The sequence below is a fragment of the Trachemys scripta genome, chromosome 10 (assembly GCF_013100865.1).
Source record: "Trachemys scripta elegans isolate TJP31775 chromosome 10, CAS_Tse_1.0, whole genome shotgun sequence".
NCBI lineage: Eukaryota > Metazoa > Chordata > Testudines > Emydidae > Trachemys > Trachemys scripta.
The window spans coordinates 35,220,286-35,237,536 of NC_048307.1; the positions used below are offsets into that span (position 1 = coordinate 35,220,286).

At 47.5% G+C, this 17,251-nt stretch overlaps 1 protein-coding gene across 3 annotated transcripts in view; it reads left to right on the forward strand.

The window, feature by feature from the left end:
- Nucleotides 1-13,138, forward strand: part of RAB11FIP3 (RAB11 family interacting protein 3) — a 200,103-nt gene extending 186,965 nt beyond the window's left edge. For all 3 annotated transcript variants that reach the window (XM_034783026.1, XM_034783027.1, XM_034783028.1), the window contains 6 exons: nucleotides 1,439-1,579; nucleotides 2,997-3,078; nucleotides 6,018-6,155; nucleotides 7,085-7,240; nucleotides 8,016-8,156; nucleotides 9,580-13,138. In XM_034783026.1, the coding sequence (XP_034638917.1) occupies nucleotides 1,439-1,579; nucleotides 2,997-3,078; nucleotides 6,018-6,155; nucleotides 7,085-7,240; nucleotides 8,016-8,156; nucleotides 9,580-9,693 (772 nt within the window). In that variant the 3' untranslated portion in view covers nucleotides 9,694-13,138. The remainder of the gene's footprint in view (nucleotides 1-1,438; nucleotides 1,580-2,996; nucleotides 3,079-6,017; nucleotides 6,156-7,084; nucleotides 7,241-8,015; nucleotides 8,157-9,579) is intronic.
- The last annotated feature ends 4,113 nt before the right edge of the window (nucleotides 13,139-17,251 follow it).

A 17,251-nucleotide genomic window follows, 5' to 3' on the forward strand; every position in this document is an offset into this window, starting at 1 on the left:
TATATGATTGTTAAGTAGTATGTGTGTCATGGACAACAGTGATTCAAGTAAAGGTTTTCCTAAGCCCTGATAAACTTCACAGTAACAAGATGTTTTCCTTAATACACACAACTCCCCCTTGAGTGCTTTAATCACTTAGCCCAGACGGATTAATTATTTTTATCCAAATAGAGGGCTTAGGTAACAAGTTGATCAGTTAGAAAAATGTGTCCCTCTATCAGAGGTTTGCATTGCATGCTTTTGTCCTGTGTTTTTATAAGCTCTATAACAAAACAATATCCCAGCAAACTGCAGCTTCCCAGCTGCTGATGCTGAAGATGGTTCATAGTGCACTGCTTTGGGAAGCAAAAGCAGCTTTACAGTAATGTAATCAAAGGTCATAAAATGACAGCCACTCTATGCACTATTTATTCACCTGCTTCCAAGGACAGGTTTGAGGGAGCAGATTAACAGCAAACATCTGTCCACTGCTTGAATGTCTTCTGAGACTTGTGTGCTCCATTGAGAACCATGTGACATTAAAAATGTTTGCCAGTTATGGATGTGGCCTGGAAAAATAACCCTCCATACTCCCCTGGTGATTGAGAATTCAGAGGGAAATGGTCACTTTCTTTAGGTCCTAGATTTGATTTAATTTAAAATTAAGCTGCTAGAAGTCTTACAAATCCCAACATCTATTAAACATCCTCTCTGTCTTGTATTATAATATTTCTCTGCAACAATTAAATAATCATTGTTATGTAGGCCCTGCTTAATTTATTGGCAACATGCAGACAGCCAAATATTGAATTCCTAGAGCTATACAATTATCACTGATGCTGGTGCCCAAAGGAATTACCCATAAGTGGCATGTGAATTTCATACTCCACTACAAACCCAGGTGAAAAGGAAGATAATTAATTAATTAGAGTAATTAGCCTCAGTAGTTTATTCTGTGCAGTACTCTGACTCTGCTACCTACTAAGACACAAGTTTTAAGATAATCTTTTAGTTTGTTTTCTTCTCAATCCTCACTTCATTCCTCCTTTTGGTTAGTTTTAATGTGACCACTGAAGCTTGTAGAAACCTGTGATGATAGGATACCAGCATCCATTGCCTGGGTTCCCAGTGATTTAAATGCCAAATAGGCAGTGGCTTCCAAGTGGTTCAGCATCACAGAGTGCTCAGGGATTGGATGGTTGTGAGGATGTGCTAGCTGCTTTCCCCCAGGTGTCTGTAAGTGCCTTGCAGGTGCCTGTTCTTTGTCTTGTACAGATGCTCATCCTTTTATGATGATCCTCGAACTCCATGGTGGCTTCTACTGGCTTTGCAATAGGAGGAAGAGGGGAGGAGGGTGAAAAGAAAGGAGGACATCCTTCTCCCTAAAATATCTGAATGCCAGTGGGACAGCTGTGTAATGTCAGACTTGGCTAAACCCCTTCTTTCCTTTTCTCCAAAGAGCTAATGCCCTGGAGGAACAGCTGAAGGAGCAAGAGTTGAAAGCAGATGAGACGCTCCTAGAGGAAATCAGAAAACAAAGAGAGCTCCTGACCAGGATGGAGAGAGAGAAGAGTATTGAGATTGAGAATCTGCAAGCCAGGTTGGTACAGCTGCCATATCCTCCACATGGTGACGCTTTGGGGGTGTATCACTAATCAGTGACAACTAGAACACAGCTGTGGGTGAGTTTCCAGAATAAACTCCAGCCATGGCTATGCTGTCTCTAATAAAGCTGGCCCCCATGTAATTCTAAACCCTGGTTTTGACTACGTCCTTCCTCTGTAACTTTTTGTCCCAAAGTAGTAAATTAACTCACCTTTGACACTTGTCTCCAGCCAGAGAGAACTTTCCATTTGAATTCCATTAGCTCATGCATGCTCCCTCTTGATCCGCCCCTAACAGTGTGAATAACGAGGGTGTTCGCTTGAACCTTCTGCCCGTTCACGACTAGTCCCTGGAGCTCAGTTTGACATTGTCACATGAGTCAGCTTCACAAAGACATGCACAAAATATCTGTTCTGCTCCCCGGGAAGTCAGTTCTGCCTTTGACTTCAACAGGCATGAGCCCAAGGCGAGGACGACAGCTTTCCTCCGCCTGAACAGCCCTGGGAGGGAGGAGCAGTTACAAAAGCGTCTGAGCAGTGTTTGGTTATTCTAGAAGGAACAGAGCCACAGCACTGTCTGGGGCTGTCCCAGAGGAATTGTAACAGCAGCATGGGGAGATCTGAGCTGAAAAAACAGATTGAGTAATACCCTTGCTCCTAGTGACTGATCGCATCAGGCAGTCACCAGCTTGCAGGCTCTCCCACACCCTCAGGCTGGCTTCCTGGGCAGAGCCAACCTGTCCTGGGCGAGGGATGTCTCTTCTCTCTGTCTGGGCGGTTTTCACTAGGGATTCAGCAAATGCAGAACGTTTCATTCTTGCTCAGTCCTAACTGGCCATGAATGACAAGAAAGGACCAGGAAGATAATATGGGAGGAAGACTACCCATGTGAATTTGAGAGATTTGAATCTGGGGCACTAGGGGAGGCCATCTCTGGACTCCTCCGGGTTGCTGTGTGCCAATCCCTGGCACTTGGCCTCTGAGGAAAAAATACCGAGAGGAGAGGCAGCAAAAATGGGGGAAATAATTGGAGTGCAAAGAGCCTGTGCTCAGATAACAAGTTTCACCCTTTGGTGCCAAGAGCTGGGATTTGCTACTATGGGGCAATGAAGGTAGTCAGTGCTGAGCCTGAAGGATGGCCTGGTGCCTTGGGGGTGAGATATCTGTCACAGCAGGCAAAAATTAGGCAGAGGGCTTCAAACAACTCCAGCTAAGTCTGGGTAGGTGTCTCCTCCTTCCCCGTCATTGCTGGTGAGGAGGAGTGGGGTGGACAAAGGCAGAGTCCATCCTCAGTCTACATCCACACTCCGGTCTTCACTAATATGCTCTTGTTATTTTTGCTGCTTGCATGACTTTCTCTAGTTTAAGGGCTCTAGTAGCGGAGTTTCTAAGTGTGTTCATTCGTTGCCACAGACTGCAGCAGCTGGAGGACGAGAACAGCGAGCTGAGATCCTGCGTCCCTTGTCTGAAAGCCAGTATCGAGAGGCTGGAGGAGGTGAGGGAGAGCCTTCTCACCTAGAAAGATACTTCAGGCTCGTACTTTGGTGTGTTTGAAAACAGGCTGAGGGATCTGTTCTGTGCCAGAGATTCCTTAGCGGTGAAGCGTGAATGCGCATCTCTGCATGGGATGTGGCATTAATTGTGCCACTATGACTCAGTACCCTGGCCCACTGCTGGCTTTCCTGAGCTTATCATACTTTAGCGTCTCTGCAGTGCACATTCCAACTTGCCTCAAGTTAACCTGTTGGTGTATTAGTCACTGACACCTGTGTTCTGCCCAGCTTCCAAGGCAGTGTAGCCCATGCAGAATGAGAGCTCGCTGTGGTTTTCCCTCGGAGTCAGGAATTTTGGTCAAGGCTAAGTGCCAATTGCAAACAACAGAGATGGAACGCTTTGCACAACAGACCTGTATGAATCCCAAGTTCTGTATAACAAGCAAGGCAAACAAGCAAAGAGCCATTTCCTCCTCTAGTCCTACCCTAAATAGAAACCAGGACCTAGGCCTTAATGCTGTAGATACTTACTGAGTCACTGTGTTTGTCGCTGTAAAATCTGTAGATCCAGGACCAGCCTCTCTGAGGCAATGCAGTCCTAAATGTACTTCAGCAGTAATCCTGTCAGCCGCCCATAGAACCTCATACACACAAACAAGCAGTGCTGCTGTTTTTTGTTGCCTTATATATGGTACCTGTATCACTCTCTTTGCTGTTTTATGAATGAAATTCTGCCCTCTTGTGGCATATTTTGGGGAAGTTCATTTCCAGCTTGGGTCCTGCTGACTGAAAACATAACACAGGACGGTGGAACCTTCTTGGTTAGTAAAGCTTCCCTACAACTTGCCAGTGCACACAGGTTCACCCTAACAGGTTGGACATTCTCCCAATGCAGCTCACTGAAATGATTATCAGCTTTCCTCCTGTGTCACAATACCCACGTTCCACTGTGTGTGTAACTCCAAAGGGGATGTCATGGGAGACTTTATCACCATTGTATTTTTTAATTGTCAGTTTTAGCAGAGGACACATTTTACACTAACTTGTGTGAGTGCGGAAAGGGATATGTATAATGGAATATGGATGTATTGTGTTGGTGTGTAATATAATAGGTATGTATTAAATTATGTTAATTTCTGGCTTATATTTGCCAATATATAAGGTTCCCTGAAGAAATAAGATTTGATCTACGTGCCTAAATATGGATTCAAGGGCCTAAAATTTGCCCCCCAAGTTTTTCTTAGCTTCATAAACTTCAAGGCCAGAAGGGCCTATGCTGATCATCTAGTCCAGGGATAGTGAGTAGGTGGACTGTGGGCCAAATCCAGACTGCCAGATGCTTTTGAACGGATCCAGAAATCTCTTTATTTACTTATTATCATTATTGTTATTATTTTTGTATAATTTTCTCTGGAGTCTGGACCTTCACTTTACCCTGACCAAGAAATTTGGACCGTAGCAAAAAACAATTGACTATCCCTGATCTAGTTTGAGATCCTGCATAAAACAAGCTGTAGAACTCCACCCAGTGAGAGATGGGTTGAGATTTTCCTGGCAGAAAAGATGCTGTATAAAGAATATAATTTAATAACACACAATAATAACAATCCCATGTTTCAAACAGCAACACTAGATCTGAGAGAAAGGGTGTAAATTGTGAGGATTCTGAGGTGCATTCAGCCATCTGAGATGTGTTTATTCTTGACTGTCCTCTCCTCATAACATGTTATTGCTCATCTCTATTTTAGCTTAAATTAGAGTTAATGTGGCTAATGAGCAGTAACAGATGCAATTAGCTCTCCATGGAGGATGCAACCCTCTGCTGATAAACTGGATGTCTCCTTTGTTTTTGTTTGAAACATAGATTTCCTGTTTGTTGTTAATATTATTTCACATTGACAAAGCACCTTTCATCACAGAAAATGTCAATGCATGTTACAAACTAGTAACACGTTTTGCAAAGATGAGTGTCTGCACCTAATTAAGTGACTGAATTTTCACTGGGGGCTGTTGGTGCTCAGCACTCCTGAAAATTAGGTCACTTCTCCAGGCATATAACGTGAAGCACCTACAATTTTTTTGGACAATTTTGGCATGTATAAAAATAAGTGACTCCAGCAATCACCTTTAAAGTTGGAACCAAGTTAAAACTTATGAGCAGCACATGACACATTGGGGAGAGGGGCTGATCATATGGGGAAAAGTAGCAGCAGCGTAAAGAAACCTTGTCACTCACAAGCCTCTGGTCACAATTAAATAATGAGTTTTACTTGGTTTTAAACTTTGAACAAATTCAGTTGACTGCCCTGTTCAACCATTGAGCCAAGGTGGAGAATAATAAAAGGGTTCTTCTGAAAATCCATGGGTATAGTTCAGTTTTAGATACTAATTTACATTGCTCGGGTTCTTTCATTGTCCATTTGCTCTCTGTGAAATCCATGCTCAGCTAAAACCCAGGATAAAAAAGGGTTTAATGAGATCAGAGTTCTGGCTCTATTATAAACTTCTCTGAGAGGGCAGCTGTTGTTTAAACTAAGGGATTCTTTTGATTCGATGTCATTTTCATCCGGTAGCCCTTGCTTAGGCCCCAGTTCTGCAACAAGTCTGTCCTGCCCCTGTGCAGTCACTGAAGCCATCTGGGCTCTGTGCAGATGCAAGAAGTTGCTCAAATGGAGCTTATGGCAGGAGTCATTTATTACGTATCTCTCCTGACTATGCTGGTGCATTTTGTTTACTGCTGGCAAAGCACTGAGGCTGTGATGTTCTCAGACAACAGATGAAAGCACAGCAGGCAAAAGTGTCCAAACTAATGCACATCGGCTAAAAGAATGTTCCCATGTGGCAATGTGCATATGTGCTTTCCTCTCCGAATGACAGGAGAGGGGCCTTGCCGTGCTGTGGGGAAGGTTTTGTGATTTCATCTTGCTAAACTTTGTTGCAGGAGAAGCAGAAGTTGATAGATGAGATAGAAGACCTCACTGCTCAATTCAATGAGGAGCAGGAAAGCAAGAGAAAAATGGGAGACAAACTGACCCAGGAGAGACACCAATTCCAGAAGGAGAAGGAGTCCACTCAAGAGGTGAGCAGAGTGAACAGTTGACACCATTCAGCCTGTCCACACCCGTCTTCCTGGAGTCCTCGGCAGAAACTGCAGCTATTTACAAGCACTTTCCCCAGAGGTCAACATGCTGCATCCTGTACACAGGGCTCAGTGCTGTTCTAGTTCCTCGATAACCCTAGATACAAATTGCACCATGAATTCACCTTGTTATCAGCACCTTGTAATGTGGCCTCTGCTGTTGCCAAATGGAAGAAATACAATGAACTGGAGGGAGAGAAATTAATTGATGCTTTCAGCTGCCCTTACCTGCATGCTTTTTCGTTTCCACGTGCTTGTGTGTCTAGTGTTCACAGTTACAATGGACACAGCTGGATGGAACAGCTCTTGCCTTATTCCTCCAGCAACAGGGGATTTAAATTGAGTAACAGGTGAAAGTGTATTTGATCATCTTGTTCTAGCTGGTTTGCCACTCTTCAAACCACTGCTGTTTGGCAGTGCCTCGTTGGAAGGCAGTCTGCAAGGGTGCATTGGCTTAGCTGGACTGGGAGCTGGCACAGCACCTGCCCTGTGTGTGGCATCAGCCTGTCCCTAGTCCCTTGCTTTCATGTACATTAAAATTCACTCCAGCGTCTGTCTCTGCATTCACATTCTAAGGCCTGCACAAGTCAGGATTCACCAGCCTGCTCAACATGGCATATTTCTGTGTGGATGTAAAGGTGTAATGGCAAAGGCCTGAGGTAGGAACTTGGGCACAGTCAGTGTTAACAGGGAAAGGACAGGAATATAACACTGAGAACATAACTGGGATTTCTGTACACTTCCTACCGACCGTTCTCTCTCCTCCTGCTGTCTCACACCTCTCTGGTGCAGCAGGGAGGCTCACTCAGTGCTTAGCGCTGTGGCACTATGGCCCTCAGGCACCATCGCTCTCCTTCATTGCATTGCAGCTGATTGAGGACCTCCGAAAGCAGCTGGAGCACCTGCAGCTGTTCAAACTTGAAGCGGAGCAGCGAAGAGGCAGAAGCAGCAGCGTGGGTCTCCAAGAGTACAATAGCAGGACACGGGAGACGGAGCTGGAGCAAGAGATTAGGCGGCTCAAGCAGGTACTGGGATGCTGGGGGTGATGTTTTGGTTTGGCTACTAGATGCCAACCAATTCAACACCACAACAGCAACTTGGACTTCCATATCCAGCCTCACTATCTGGTGTAGACTCCTGGGACTGCACAGGCCTGTTCTTTAGCCACTGGAGGTGTGATTAAGCATTGGCAAAGGACAGCTAGGATTGTGTATGGGAAACAGGAGAGGCACTGGGGAGACATCTCAGCACTATAGTCACAGCTACCATGTCTGTTTGGCCTAAAACCCTCTTCTGGGAGAGAATCGTCATAGCCCGCCCAAGTAGCATAGAGAACATGAGCATGTTTCACTGTGGGGGAATGCTTTGCCTTTCTCAGCTCAACAGAGGACTGCAGAACACTATCTCCATGGCTGGTGAGGCACAGATTTCAGACTCACTTCAGTATCTGGAGATACCCCATTGAAACGCTGATCCATCACAGATCAATCTGGTCAGAACAAAAGAGGGTTCGAATCTCCCCAGCATGTTGCATGTATTCATTCCTCTACTGAGTAAAGCTTCCCAGGGCTCTGCTAGCTCAGGGGAGAACAAGAGTCAGGAGAGCTGTATTCTGGTCTTGCTCTGCCATTTAGTCACCAGGGCACCTTGACCATTTCACTTAACTTCACTATCCCTCTATTCCACCAGCTGTAAAATGTAGAGCACCCCTTTCGTAAAGCACCTACAGCACCTGCCATCTGTGGAGCTCTAGAAATGTAAATTATGAACGTATTGATCCTTGTTTTTTGTTGTGAGCAGGATAACCGCAATCTGAAAGAACAAAATGACGAGCTGAATGGACAGATTATAAACCTTAGCATTCAGGGAGCCAAGAACCTCTTCTCAGCTTCCTTCTCCGAGTCCCTGGCTGCAGAAATCAGCTCAGTCTCCAGAGATGAGGTACGGTGTGGTGTCTAGAGAAAGCGTATTCCTGTTTACCTCAAACCGCTTCCTCTTTAGCATGAGTGATGTCTTTAATCCCCTCTCTTGGCTCCTAAGCACCTACGTGTGCCTGGAAGGAGCTGAAAGTGCCCTCTCTGCAGTAGAGATCACTACTGATAATCCAGGGATCCCGCTGAGAGCCACAGCAATTCCTTTCTACAGCTTGCTGCAATTAGAAAGGGGCCCATCTGGCAGAGGTGGTGACTTGCCATAGGTCATGGCTTCCCATAGAAACCAGACACTCCTTGAGATGGTGGTGCACACCTTGGCAAGGCTATAGCCAAGGGCTAGCTGTGCTGTTCATGAGGTAATGTCCCCCTTGCTAAGATAATGTAAAGAAGATGATGTACGTTATCTGCTTAATACCTTAGAAATCTCAAGCTAGCCTCTTACGATTGGTGGAGGACTGAGACCCTGGGTACATCATGGCTGTGCTCTTTATGCTTCTCCCCCTTCCCTGGTTGTTGTACCAAGTTCTCATGTAGTTGTACCTCAGACACTTACACACATGGACAGACGAGTTCACCAGCAGGAGCCAAGTGAGACAGGAAATGTTGCTATTTAAGTGAGATACATGCAATGTTCCTTTCTCTTGGGACAAGTCACTGCCGTTGTCTGGCAGCTAGAGGAAGAGCATTGGAGTAAACCTTGTCTGTCAGTGGGGGCAGGTGTCTAAGGGTATAAGAATCCGCATTCTCTCATGGGAAAGGCAAGCCTATAAGGGATTGTGAGACTCATTCCATAAACACAAAACCCTAAAGAAACTCAGTGACGAGCTCAATTTTCACACTGTAGTGCTGAAGTCCCCATGCTGTCGTGTGCCTAAAACAGGTGTTTGGTTGCCTGATATGTGCATCCGGAAGCATGAATTGGCCATCTGAGGTTCCAGGTTTGAAAACAGGACCCATGACGTTAATATTCAGCATGAGCCTGTGGCTTAGCTTTGACTTGGGCAGACTAGCAGCTCTGTTAGTGGAAGGTGCTTGAGTGTGGAAGGGAACAACCAATGGCCGCCCCAGCCAATCCACATTCCCCCATGAGAGACAAGAAGCTAGAACAACGGGGATTCCAGGGAGCTGAAGCTGGGTTTTGAGGAGGACGTACATTTCACTGGAGTTTGTGCTGGACAGTAACAGGAATGAATGTGTCATCAGTAGCTCTTTTAAGATACATCCAGTTTTTCCTCTTAAACCTAAAATTGGAGCAGGGAATCTCTTGTGCAGGACGCAGCTTGTGGGACAAAGGAACCCTTTGTAGCGGACTCTGGTGGGTTATTTTGCTGAGCAAACGGTAGAGGGTGAAAATTGCAACGAAATCTATGCTAGGTGGCCCTGACTTGTGGCCTATCAGTAACCAGCTTCCTCCTCTTCCTCCCCTACAGCTCATGGAGGCAATTCAAAAGCAAGAGGAGATTAACTTCCGCCTGCAAGACTACATTGACAGGATCATTGTGGCCATCATGGAAACCAACCCATCCATCCTGGAAGTCAAGTAAAGGAAGCCGAAAGCTGCAGACTGTGTGCTGCTGATCTGGGGTGGACTTGGCACACTGAGAGGCAAAGGAGAGACTTAGAATGTCTTTGACCTCCATGAAGGCACATGAAGTGTCACTTCAGATCACTGGGTGAATTAATCCAGTGTCCTGGGGAAAAAGAAAACCAGCAACAAAGCTTTGTTGTTGGATTCTCTTTCAAGACCCTTGCTGGCTTTAAGGGGTGAAAGGGAATCTGGAAAATAAATGGAGCAAAACGTGGAGCGGGAGGGGGGAAGGAAAGGACCTGCCTCCCTGTCGATGGAACATATCAAACGGTGGGGCTGACAAATGCTAACTGGAACTGTTGCAATATGTAATCCTGAAATCCCTTTTGGCGCATGGGTGGGGAATAGGTCTAAGGAGTTAAGCAAAATACAGGGCCATGTATAGATTCATTCTGCTGAAACTTTAATGAAAAGAGAATAATAGTGGGGTGGAGAAGTTAGTTGATTGACTTCTGAGATAATTTCCTGCCCTCCCCTGCACAGCCCAGAAATCTGCTTTGCCAAAGTGCCCAGGACACCCTTACTGAGGCAGATTTGTGAATAAGAAATGTTCGTTCCACCCCCGTAGAATGTTTTTGAACTTAGTGCAAAGTTCGTCCCTCAGTCTACACAACTAGCACCATCTCACACCCCCTCTTCCTGGGGGTTGCAGGCAGGAACCCTAGATGACTTCTCCCCATTTAGTGGGTGGAAGGAAGGGGGCAGGGGAATGGCCGTCTTTGATATGGGGGTGTAACTGGAGTTCGACACGTGCCTCGGCATTTGTATTTTTGTTCTCTGGCTTGGTAACATTTTACACATCTTCTTTAAATTCACTGTTCATCTGGCTCCATTCCTCACGCAATACAAAGCGGTGGCTTTCTTCAGCACTCCCCATTCCTCTTCTGTGGCATGCTCCTTCAGCATCAGATGTTAGCACTTCTCTATCAAACCATGGAACCTGAGTTGGACAGGACTGCAGTAAGGTAGCAATCAGTGGGAGGGGTGAAAGCCACACAGCCGTCGATGGAAGGACAGCGGCTCCCTATCCTGCTGTTTCCTTGAGCAAGTGAACGAAGGGCTGTGATTTCTTCATGGTTAATTAGCCTGCATTGGAGCCAGCCTGGTAGCTGTTATGTCCTCCTCACTTCTGCTGTATGGCCCACAGTACCCATGTAGCCATAGTAGTGCTCAGCCATAAGTGGGCACGCAGCTGTTCAGGCTGGTCCCCTAGTGGTGCAACAGAGTAAGTTCTAGCAGAGGTGACCAACATGAACCGTTCACACACTTGTTTCGAGAGCCAAGGACCTCCGCCATCGTCCCCTATGTGCATGAATGCCAGTGTTACCATGAAGTGTATTGCAATGATCCAGTCAGAGGTGGGCTCTGCTGATGATACTGCAGCACTGGAGGTAGAGCCCTTTCCATGCCCGGGTTCTCCCCATTCTTGTGCTGCGATGCACTTGGCTTGCTATCACATTCATTGAGTAGCTTAGTGGCTCTAAACCACTAAACCACAGTGGCGGCTGCTGTTTTGACTTCTTAGACGACCGAGGCCACCTACAGTGTAGTGATTACAACTGAGTCTTATACCCCAGTGAAGGTGGTGCTCGGAAGCTAAGGGGTACAATTGACTGGAGGCTGAAATCGAAGGCCTCTGGGAAACAAAAACCATATTAACTTCAGACCCATTCAGGCTAATGTGAAATGCATTTTAAAAGTCTTGTACAATGCATCCGGTTTAATGAATTTTAAAACCTATACAATGCATCATTCAATAAGTAAAAACAGTCATTGATTAAAAATGCCTGTTCCCCTCGGGCTACCAGAACAATCTTCAGGCTAGCACATACCCAAATGATCCAACTTCCTTGGCTTTGATTTTGATTTGACCTGTAACTGAAAGGCGGCCTGGTTCCAGGCATAGTTGGCATGTTGAATATACAGTAGATTTCTATTTTAAAGGGGGGGTGATTTAATTTTTAAACCACCTGGTTAGCTTTCAGAAGGGCCCTGTTAGCCAGGCTGAATCCCAAATTTGTACAAAATATGGAAAATCCCGGTGCATTGGTCTGCACTGGAACATTCTAAATGTGCTCATCGGACTGGGACATCTGAGCTGCTAGTCCAGCTGCTTACCAGGGAAACCAGATCCAAATCCTCCCTCTGCTGAGAGTTGGAGAGCGATAAACACCACAGCCCCTTCGCTTCCCTAAAATCCCCTTTAGGCCATCGCAACTACTGAGCGGGCATCTCTCTTTTATTTTATTCCATGTCTGGAAAGTAAAAGCCCTTGGTCCCAGATGGCTTTTTCCAGAGCATAAGAAATTGCATAACTGGATTCATGCAGACCCAAAGGATGATTCTAACGTGGGTGAAGAGCCTGTGTGAGTGAGAATAGCTGGGGGATCCCAAAAACACACAGTGGTGCTGACAGTCCCTATCTTTCCCATTGTAATGGAGAGATGGTTTCATGGGATGCCTGTGCAAAATGTTCATCTTCATACGGGTTTGCCTTCTATTAAGTCTTTAACCCAGACTTACCCAGTTTTCATTTGAAAACTAAAGTAAGAGAAAAAGCGACTCCAGGGACAGATGGCAGCAGGTCACTGCTTTCAACTCCATCTCCCCCATGCAGGGTCTGGAGCTCCAGTCTCATTGGGATGTTCGAGAAGTCCCCAGTCACATTCTGTGAACACACAATGCCCTTGGTCTTGTCTTTTGTAATAACTGCTGAGAGAGATGAGACAACCTGCCTTCCAGCGAGGGCTGCGTTCTCTCTTCCCTGGACACCTGAGCAATGAGCCATCATCTTCCTTCTCCCTCCCCACATCCTTGTATAGCATCTCCCAGCAAGCCAAGAGCTCCTGCTCATTCATTCTCTAAGCTGTCCCCTTGTGGACCTTTTCCCTCCCTGAGCCTGCGGGAAGAAGCCACGTAATGTACGTTTCCAGAGTAGCTTTGGGTGTAAATCGGTGTATACTTTGAGAGGGAAATTTTTCTATCTTGTAGAGTAGGTATTTTTTATAGAATGGAGGTTGATCAATTTTTTTAATACTTTAAAGAAGAGAGAAATGTATCTGTGTATACACATAAATATATATATATATATGTATAAATATATAAATATCGGAGATCTGCCTTTCTCAACTTGGGATCGTGTATCCCCAGTTAACACATTTTTTTTCTGTTGATCACTAAGAGGTACTGTAACTGTAAATAAATCATCGGGAAAAGAGTTTTAAACAAAAAAAGAAGCACTGACTTGCACACTGATCATGCTTTAAGCCCCAAGGAAAAACTGTACTTCCTGACAAAGTTCCCCTCTCCCTGCTGGTATGTGAAGGAAACTCCAAACAAGAAGCAAAACCAGTATTGTCTGAACTGATGTATTCTTGTCAAATTAAAAGCTGTTACCATTACTCTTTGGGGGGCTTTTTTTTCTCCTGTTTCCCCAGGAAGGAAGGGATGGCAGAGGAGGGAAGGACTGGGAGATGCTGTTGTCATAACCCCATAAATGCTGACACAGATTTTAAAAGCAGAAGTGGTTGAGTGTTGAAAATCACTATTAACCTAGGAAAGAGTGAGCTTCCTTTGGGCCTGGCAGACTCAGCGAGGCGTTTCCTGCCCCTGTTAGCCAGGGGTGGTATAAAAGCCCTGGGAGCGTACAGTGATGACAGCCTTACAGCTCTACTAGCAGCACAAACCGTTGCCACACCGAGAGCCAAATCCTGTTGTTGCTGCGGTGTAAATTGGGAGTAACTCCATAGACTTCCATGAGGTTACTATGGATGTGTGGAGGGTAACAGAGCAGAATGTGCACAAGTCTGTGCCATGGGAGTTTTGCCTATTGATTCCAGCAGAAGCAGGATGGGGTCTTGGCCCTCTGATCTCAAGGCTGGCAGAGGCTAGGTTCACCATGCATGCTGCTTGCTCAATGCCCCCATTCATTGTGTTGCCCCCAGCGACCTCATCTGTGGAAATCAATGGTGTTGGGCTGTGGAGCCAGCATTATCCGGCCTTCCTCTCTGAGCACTCCTCATTGTGATGACATCAGGCGAGGAGGGGCTGCAACATAAAGGGAAGAGGAACTGGAATCTTGTTGGGTTTGGAGGCGGGTCCCCTTTTATCATGGGAGGTTCAATCACCAACGTCAGCCATGCCAAATGCGTCCCTGAAACCCAGCAGTGGGAAGGTTGGATGTTCCATCCTGTGGTGCTTACCTGCACATAAGTAGTTGCAGATCACTGAATGGTGAAGAACAACGCCAAAGGCAGTCCCAGGGCTGCCCGTGCAACTAGAATCCGTGTGAGTACAATTGCCAGCTAGAAGCTCTGGTGCCTACGGGATGGGCATGGTATAAGTAACCTGGGGAGATGAACGAGTATCATTTATACAGTGCTGCAGTTGTGCAAGGGGAACAGACTCCCTTCCACTCTGCTGTGGCCACCATCCCTCCGTGTGAAATGGGAGTCGTCTTTTCTTTTTTTAAATTCAACAAATACATTTAAGGGTAACAAAATTCTGAAGTTTTAGAAACTCTTACACTGAATGTTCTCTCGGGCAGATTGTACCCGGCCTTCTCTTGCATTAAAGAGCAGTGACTTGCAGAAGGTGGCATGAGCGCAATGTAAAGGGATCTGCTGGAGCGGCCCACTTACTCACCTGAGGACCCTGTTGACTTCAGCAGCTGACACGTCCGCCTAAGGGCTGCTCAGGAGAGTACAGAACTGGGCTCTGAGTTTCCACGGTTGAAACCATGAAGCATCAGGAAATGCAGAAGCTGTGGTTCCAGCAGTAGCTTGAGCACGCTGTGCACCCTGGATTTCTTCTGGCCTGTGTCTTACAGGAACAGGAAGTGCTCTGTGGCCCTTTGAAAGGGACACTGCTGACTCAATCACACTTCCTTCTAAAAATGCATTCACCCAGGCTCACGGGAAGGAATGCCTGAGATGACTGTAACTGGAAGAGATTAAGGGAATGTTTACAGTTGGTTCACTTGATGCCTTGGACAGCACTTGGGGTCTGATTTTTAGAGGTGCTGAGTACCCACTATTCTGTTTTAAGTCTATGGGAGCTAAAATTGCTCAGCACCTTTGAACACTTTTTTTATGTATAGTCAATTGCACTGATTTCTCTCTCTCTCGTCGGTTTCCTCTTTGTGCCTGGGTCTTTTCTGCAGCCACAGGGGAGAGAGGTGTGTGATTTACAATAGGCAAATAGGCTTGGAAAACCACAAAAATTGGAAGGGGGTTAGGGGCACCACAACAGGGTCTGAAATGAATGACTAGATTGATGGTCTCTCGTTATTACTGTCGAGACCTTGGTCTTTGCATTTTTGACTTCTGAGCTTTAATTGTGAAATGCTGATGTCATTTGAACTCTGTTTTACACTTCCTCTGCTTTTAAAGAAAATATATGCCTGTGATTAATGTCAGTGTTTAATGGCCAGAAGCAAGTACTTTAATTTAAAGATCACCTTGGCAGAGACTGGTCTGGAAACGTTTGGCCGAAGAAGGAATGTGCTGGGAATCTGCAAGTGTGTGAAGCAGTAGCGTAGCTAGAGGGGTGCAGGGGAAGCAGCCATTTCCCCTCTGCACATTTTCCAAAAGCGGTGCCTTAGTTAGGGGTTACCATGGCGCCAGTGGGCAGGGCCCACGCTCCGCTCTGAAGCTTGTCCTGCCGGGCCGGCGCTGGGCTCCTGCAGGCAAGCGGGGGGAGGGCAGCACAGACGGAGGAGCCATGGGGGGGGGGGGGCGGCGTGGCTGCAGCACAGCCGGAGGAGCCATGGGGAAGAGGGTGGCCCCACTGCATTATTATCAAGGCAGGACGCGTTTTCCCCGGCGCTAGTGTCGGCTTTTGCCCTAGCCCTTGGCGTAGTGCTGCCACTGCAGCAGGGAGCGCGTTGCTGCTCTCGAGGCGGTCGCGTGTCCCTGGCGGCTCGCCATGCAGCAGGGGGCAGGCCAGGGGCAGGCTGCCATGGGAGAGAGCATGTCCAAGCAACTGAAGCTGCAGCTGGAGGGCGAGGCGGAGATGGAGCAGCGGGCGTTCAGCAACCCCTACCCGGACTACCAGCTCCACAGAGCCGCCGCCGCCTCCTCGAGCCCAAGTGAGGCCGCGGAGACCCAGCGGGACCCCGCGCCCTCCCCAGTCAGGGAAGAGACTGAGTCCCTCCCCTTCGGCCGGGAGAGCGCCCCGGCCTGCTGTCCAGCGTTCTAAAACCCCGCCGGGCTCTAGAATGTTCAGCCTCCTCCCCCCTCACCCTCCGCCTGGGGGGCCCGGCGAGGGGGGTGCCCGGCACCGTAGTGGCACAGAGGGGAGGCCAGCGCGGACCCCATGCGGGCAGGCGGGCAGGTGTCAGTGGCCTCTCATGGTCTGACGGGGACTCGGCTCCTCAGCTGGTGTGTGCCCGGCCCGGGAGTGGGAGCGAGAGCCCCTCACTGCCACTCCACCTGTGCAGCCGATGCCCAGCACCAGCCACTCTGTCCATAAATGGACAATTCAGCTCGGCCAGCGTAGCCGGAGGAGCCATGGGAGTGGAGGGGACGTGGCCGGAGGAGCCATGGGGGAGCTCAGCGTGGCCGCAGTGTGGCTGGAGGAGCCGGGGGAGGGGGGGTGTGGAGTGGTCGGAGGAGGAGCCAAGGGGGGGCGCCTTTTTTATGTTTGCTCCCCCTGCTCTTAGAACCTGGCTATGCCACTGGTGTGAAGATGGGGGGTGGTAATAGAAACAGATGTGCAAGCTTAACAGCAAGTGCTACTAGCAACCACAATAAAACTCTTCGGGTTTTCGACGCCCTGCATTGCAATGGCTTTCTGCTTCTTCACAGGCTGCAGTGCATTGAAAGCACACTTGGAGAATCTGCTGTGAACGGTGGGCCATAAATTGCACCATGCTTTAGCGTTTGAAATAAACACTGAAAACCAGTCATGCATTTGAGGAGGGGGCAAGTTGTCATGAGCGTATTCCTATGAGAAGGCGTGATAAAATGTATACACATGCTGTGGGCCAAATGAGCTGTGCTCCACTCTGCTGCTCCATTCCCCAACACATATGGAGCGCTCTCCATGGGTCACAATCCGTGCCAGGCTCCCCTCACAGCTGCCCAGGCCAAATCACGGTCTGGATCAAGTGTCTGGACAGTGGAGAGGGGAGAAATTGGAATTGCGAATGGTACGATAGGATGAATTCCCGCCCTCAGCCTTTGTACTAACAATTGCAAAGCAACATAGAATATTCCGAGCATGTGGCCTACAAAACTTAATTGTCAAATGAGAAGGGTTTGTAAGTAACCATTCATGCCTTTCTGCCTTTGTAAAGGGGCCGATTGATAATGCCATTGACTTTGCTTCATCCTCAGCACAGAGGGCCCGGGCCTGCCAGTGCCAATGTGCCTTCGCCTCCGTGTGGGAGATGGGAATACACCAGCTGTGGCCCATTCAGTCCTTTGCCTTTCTGCTGAGACTGCACCAAGCAGGCCAATTAGCCCCAGTTGTGGTGATGGTGGTGGCTTTTATGCGCTGTGAAGTCAAAAGCT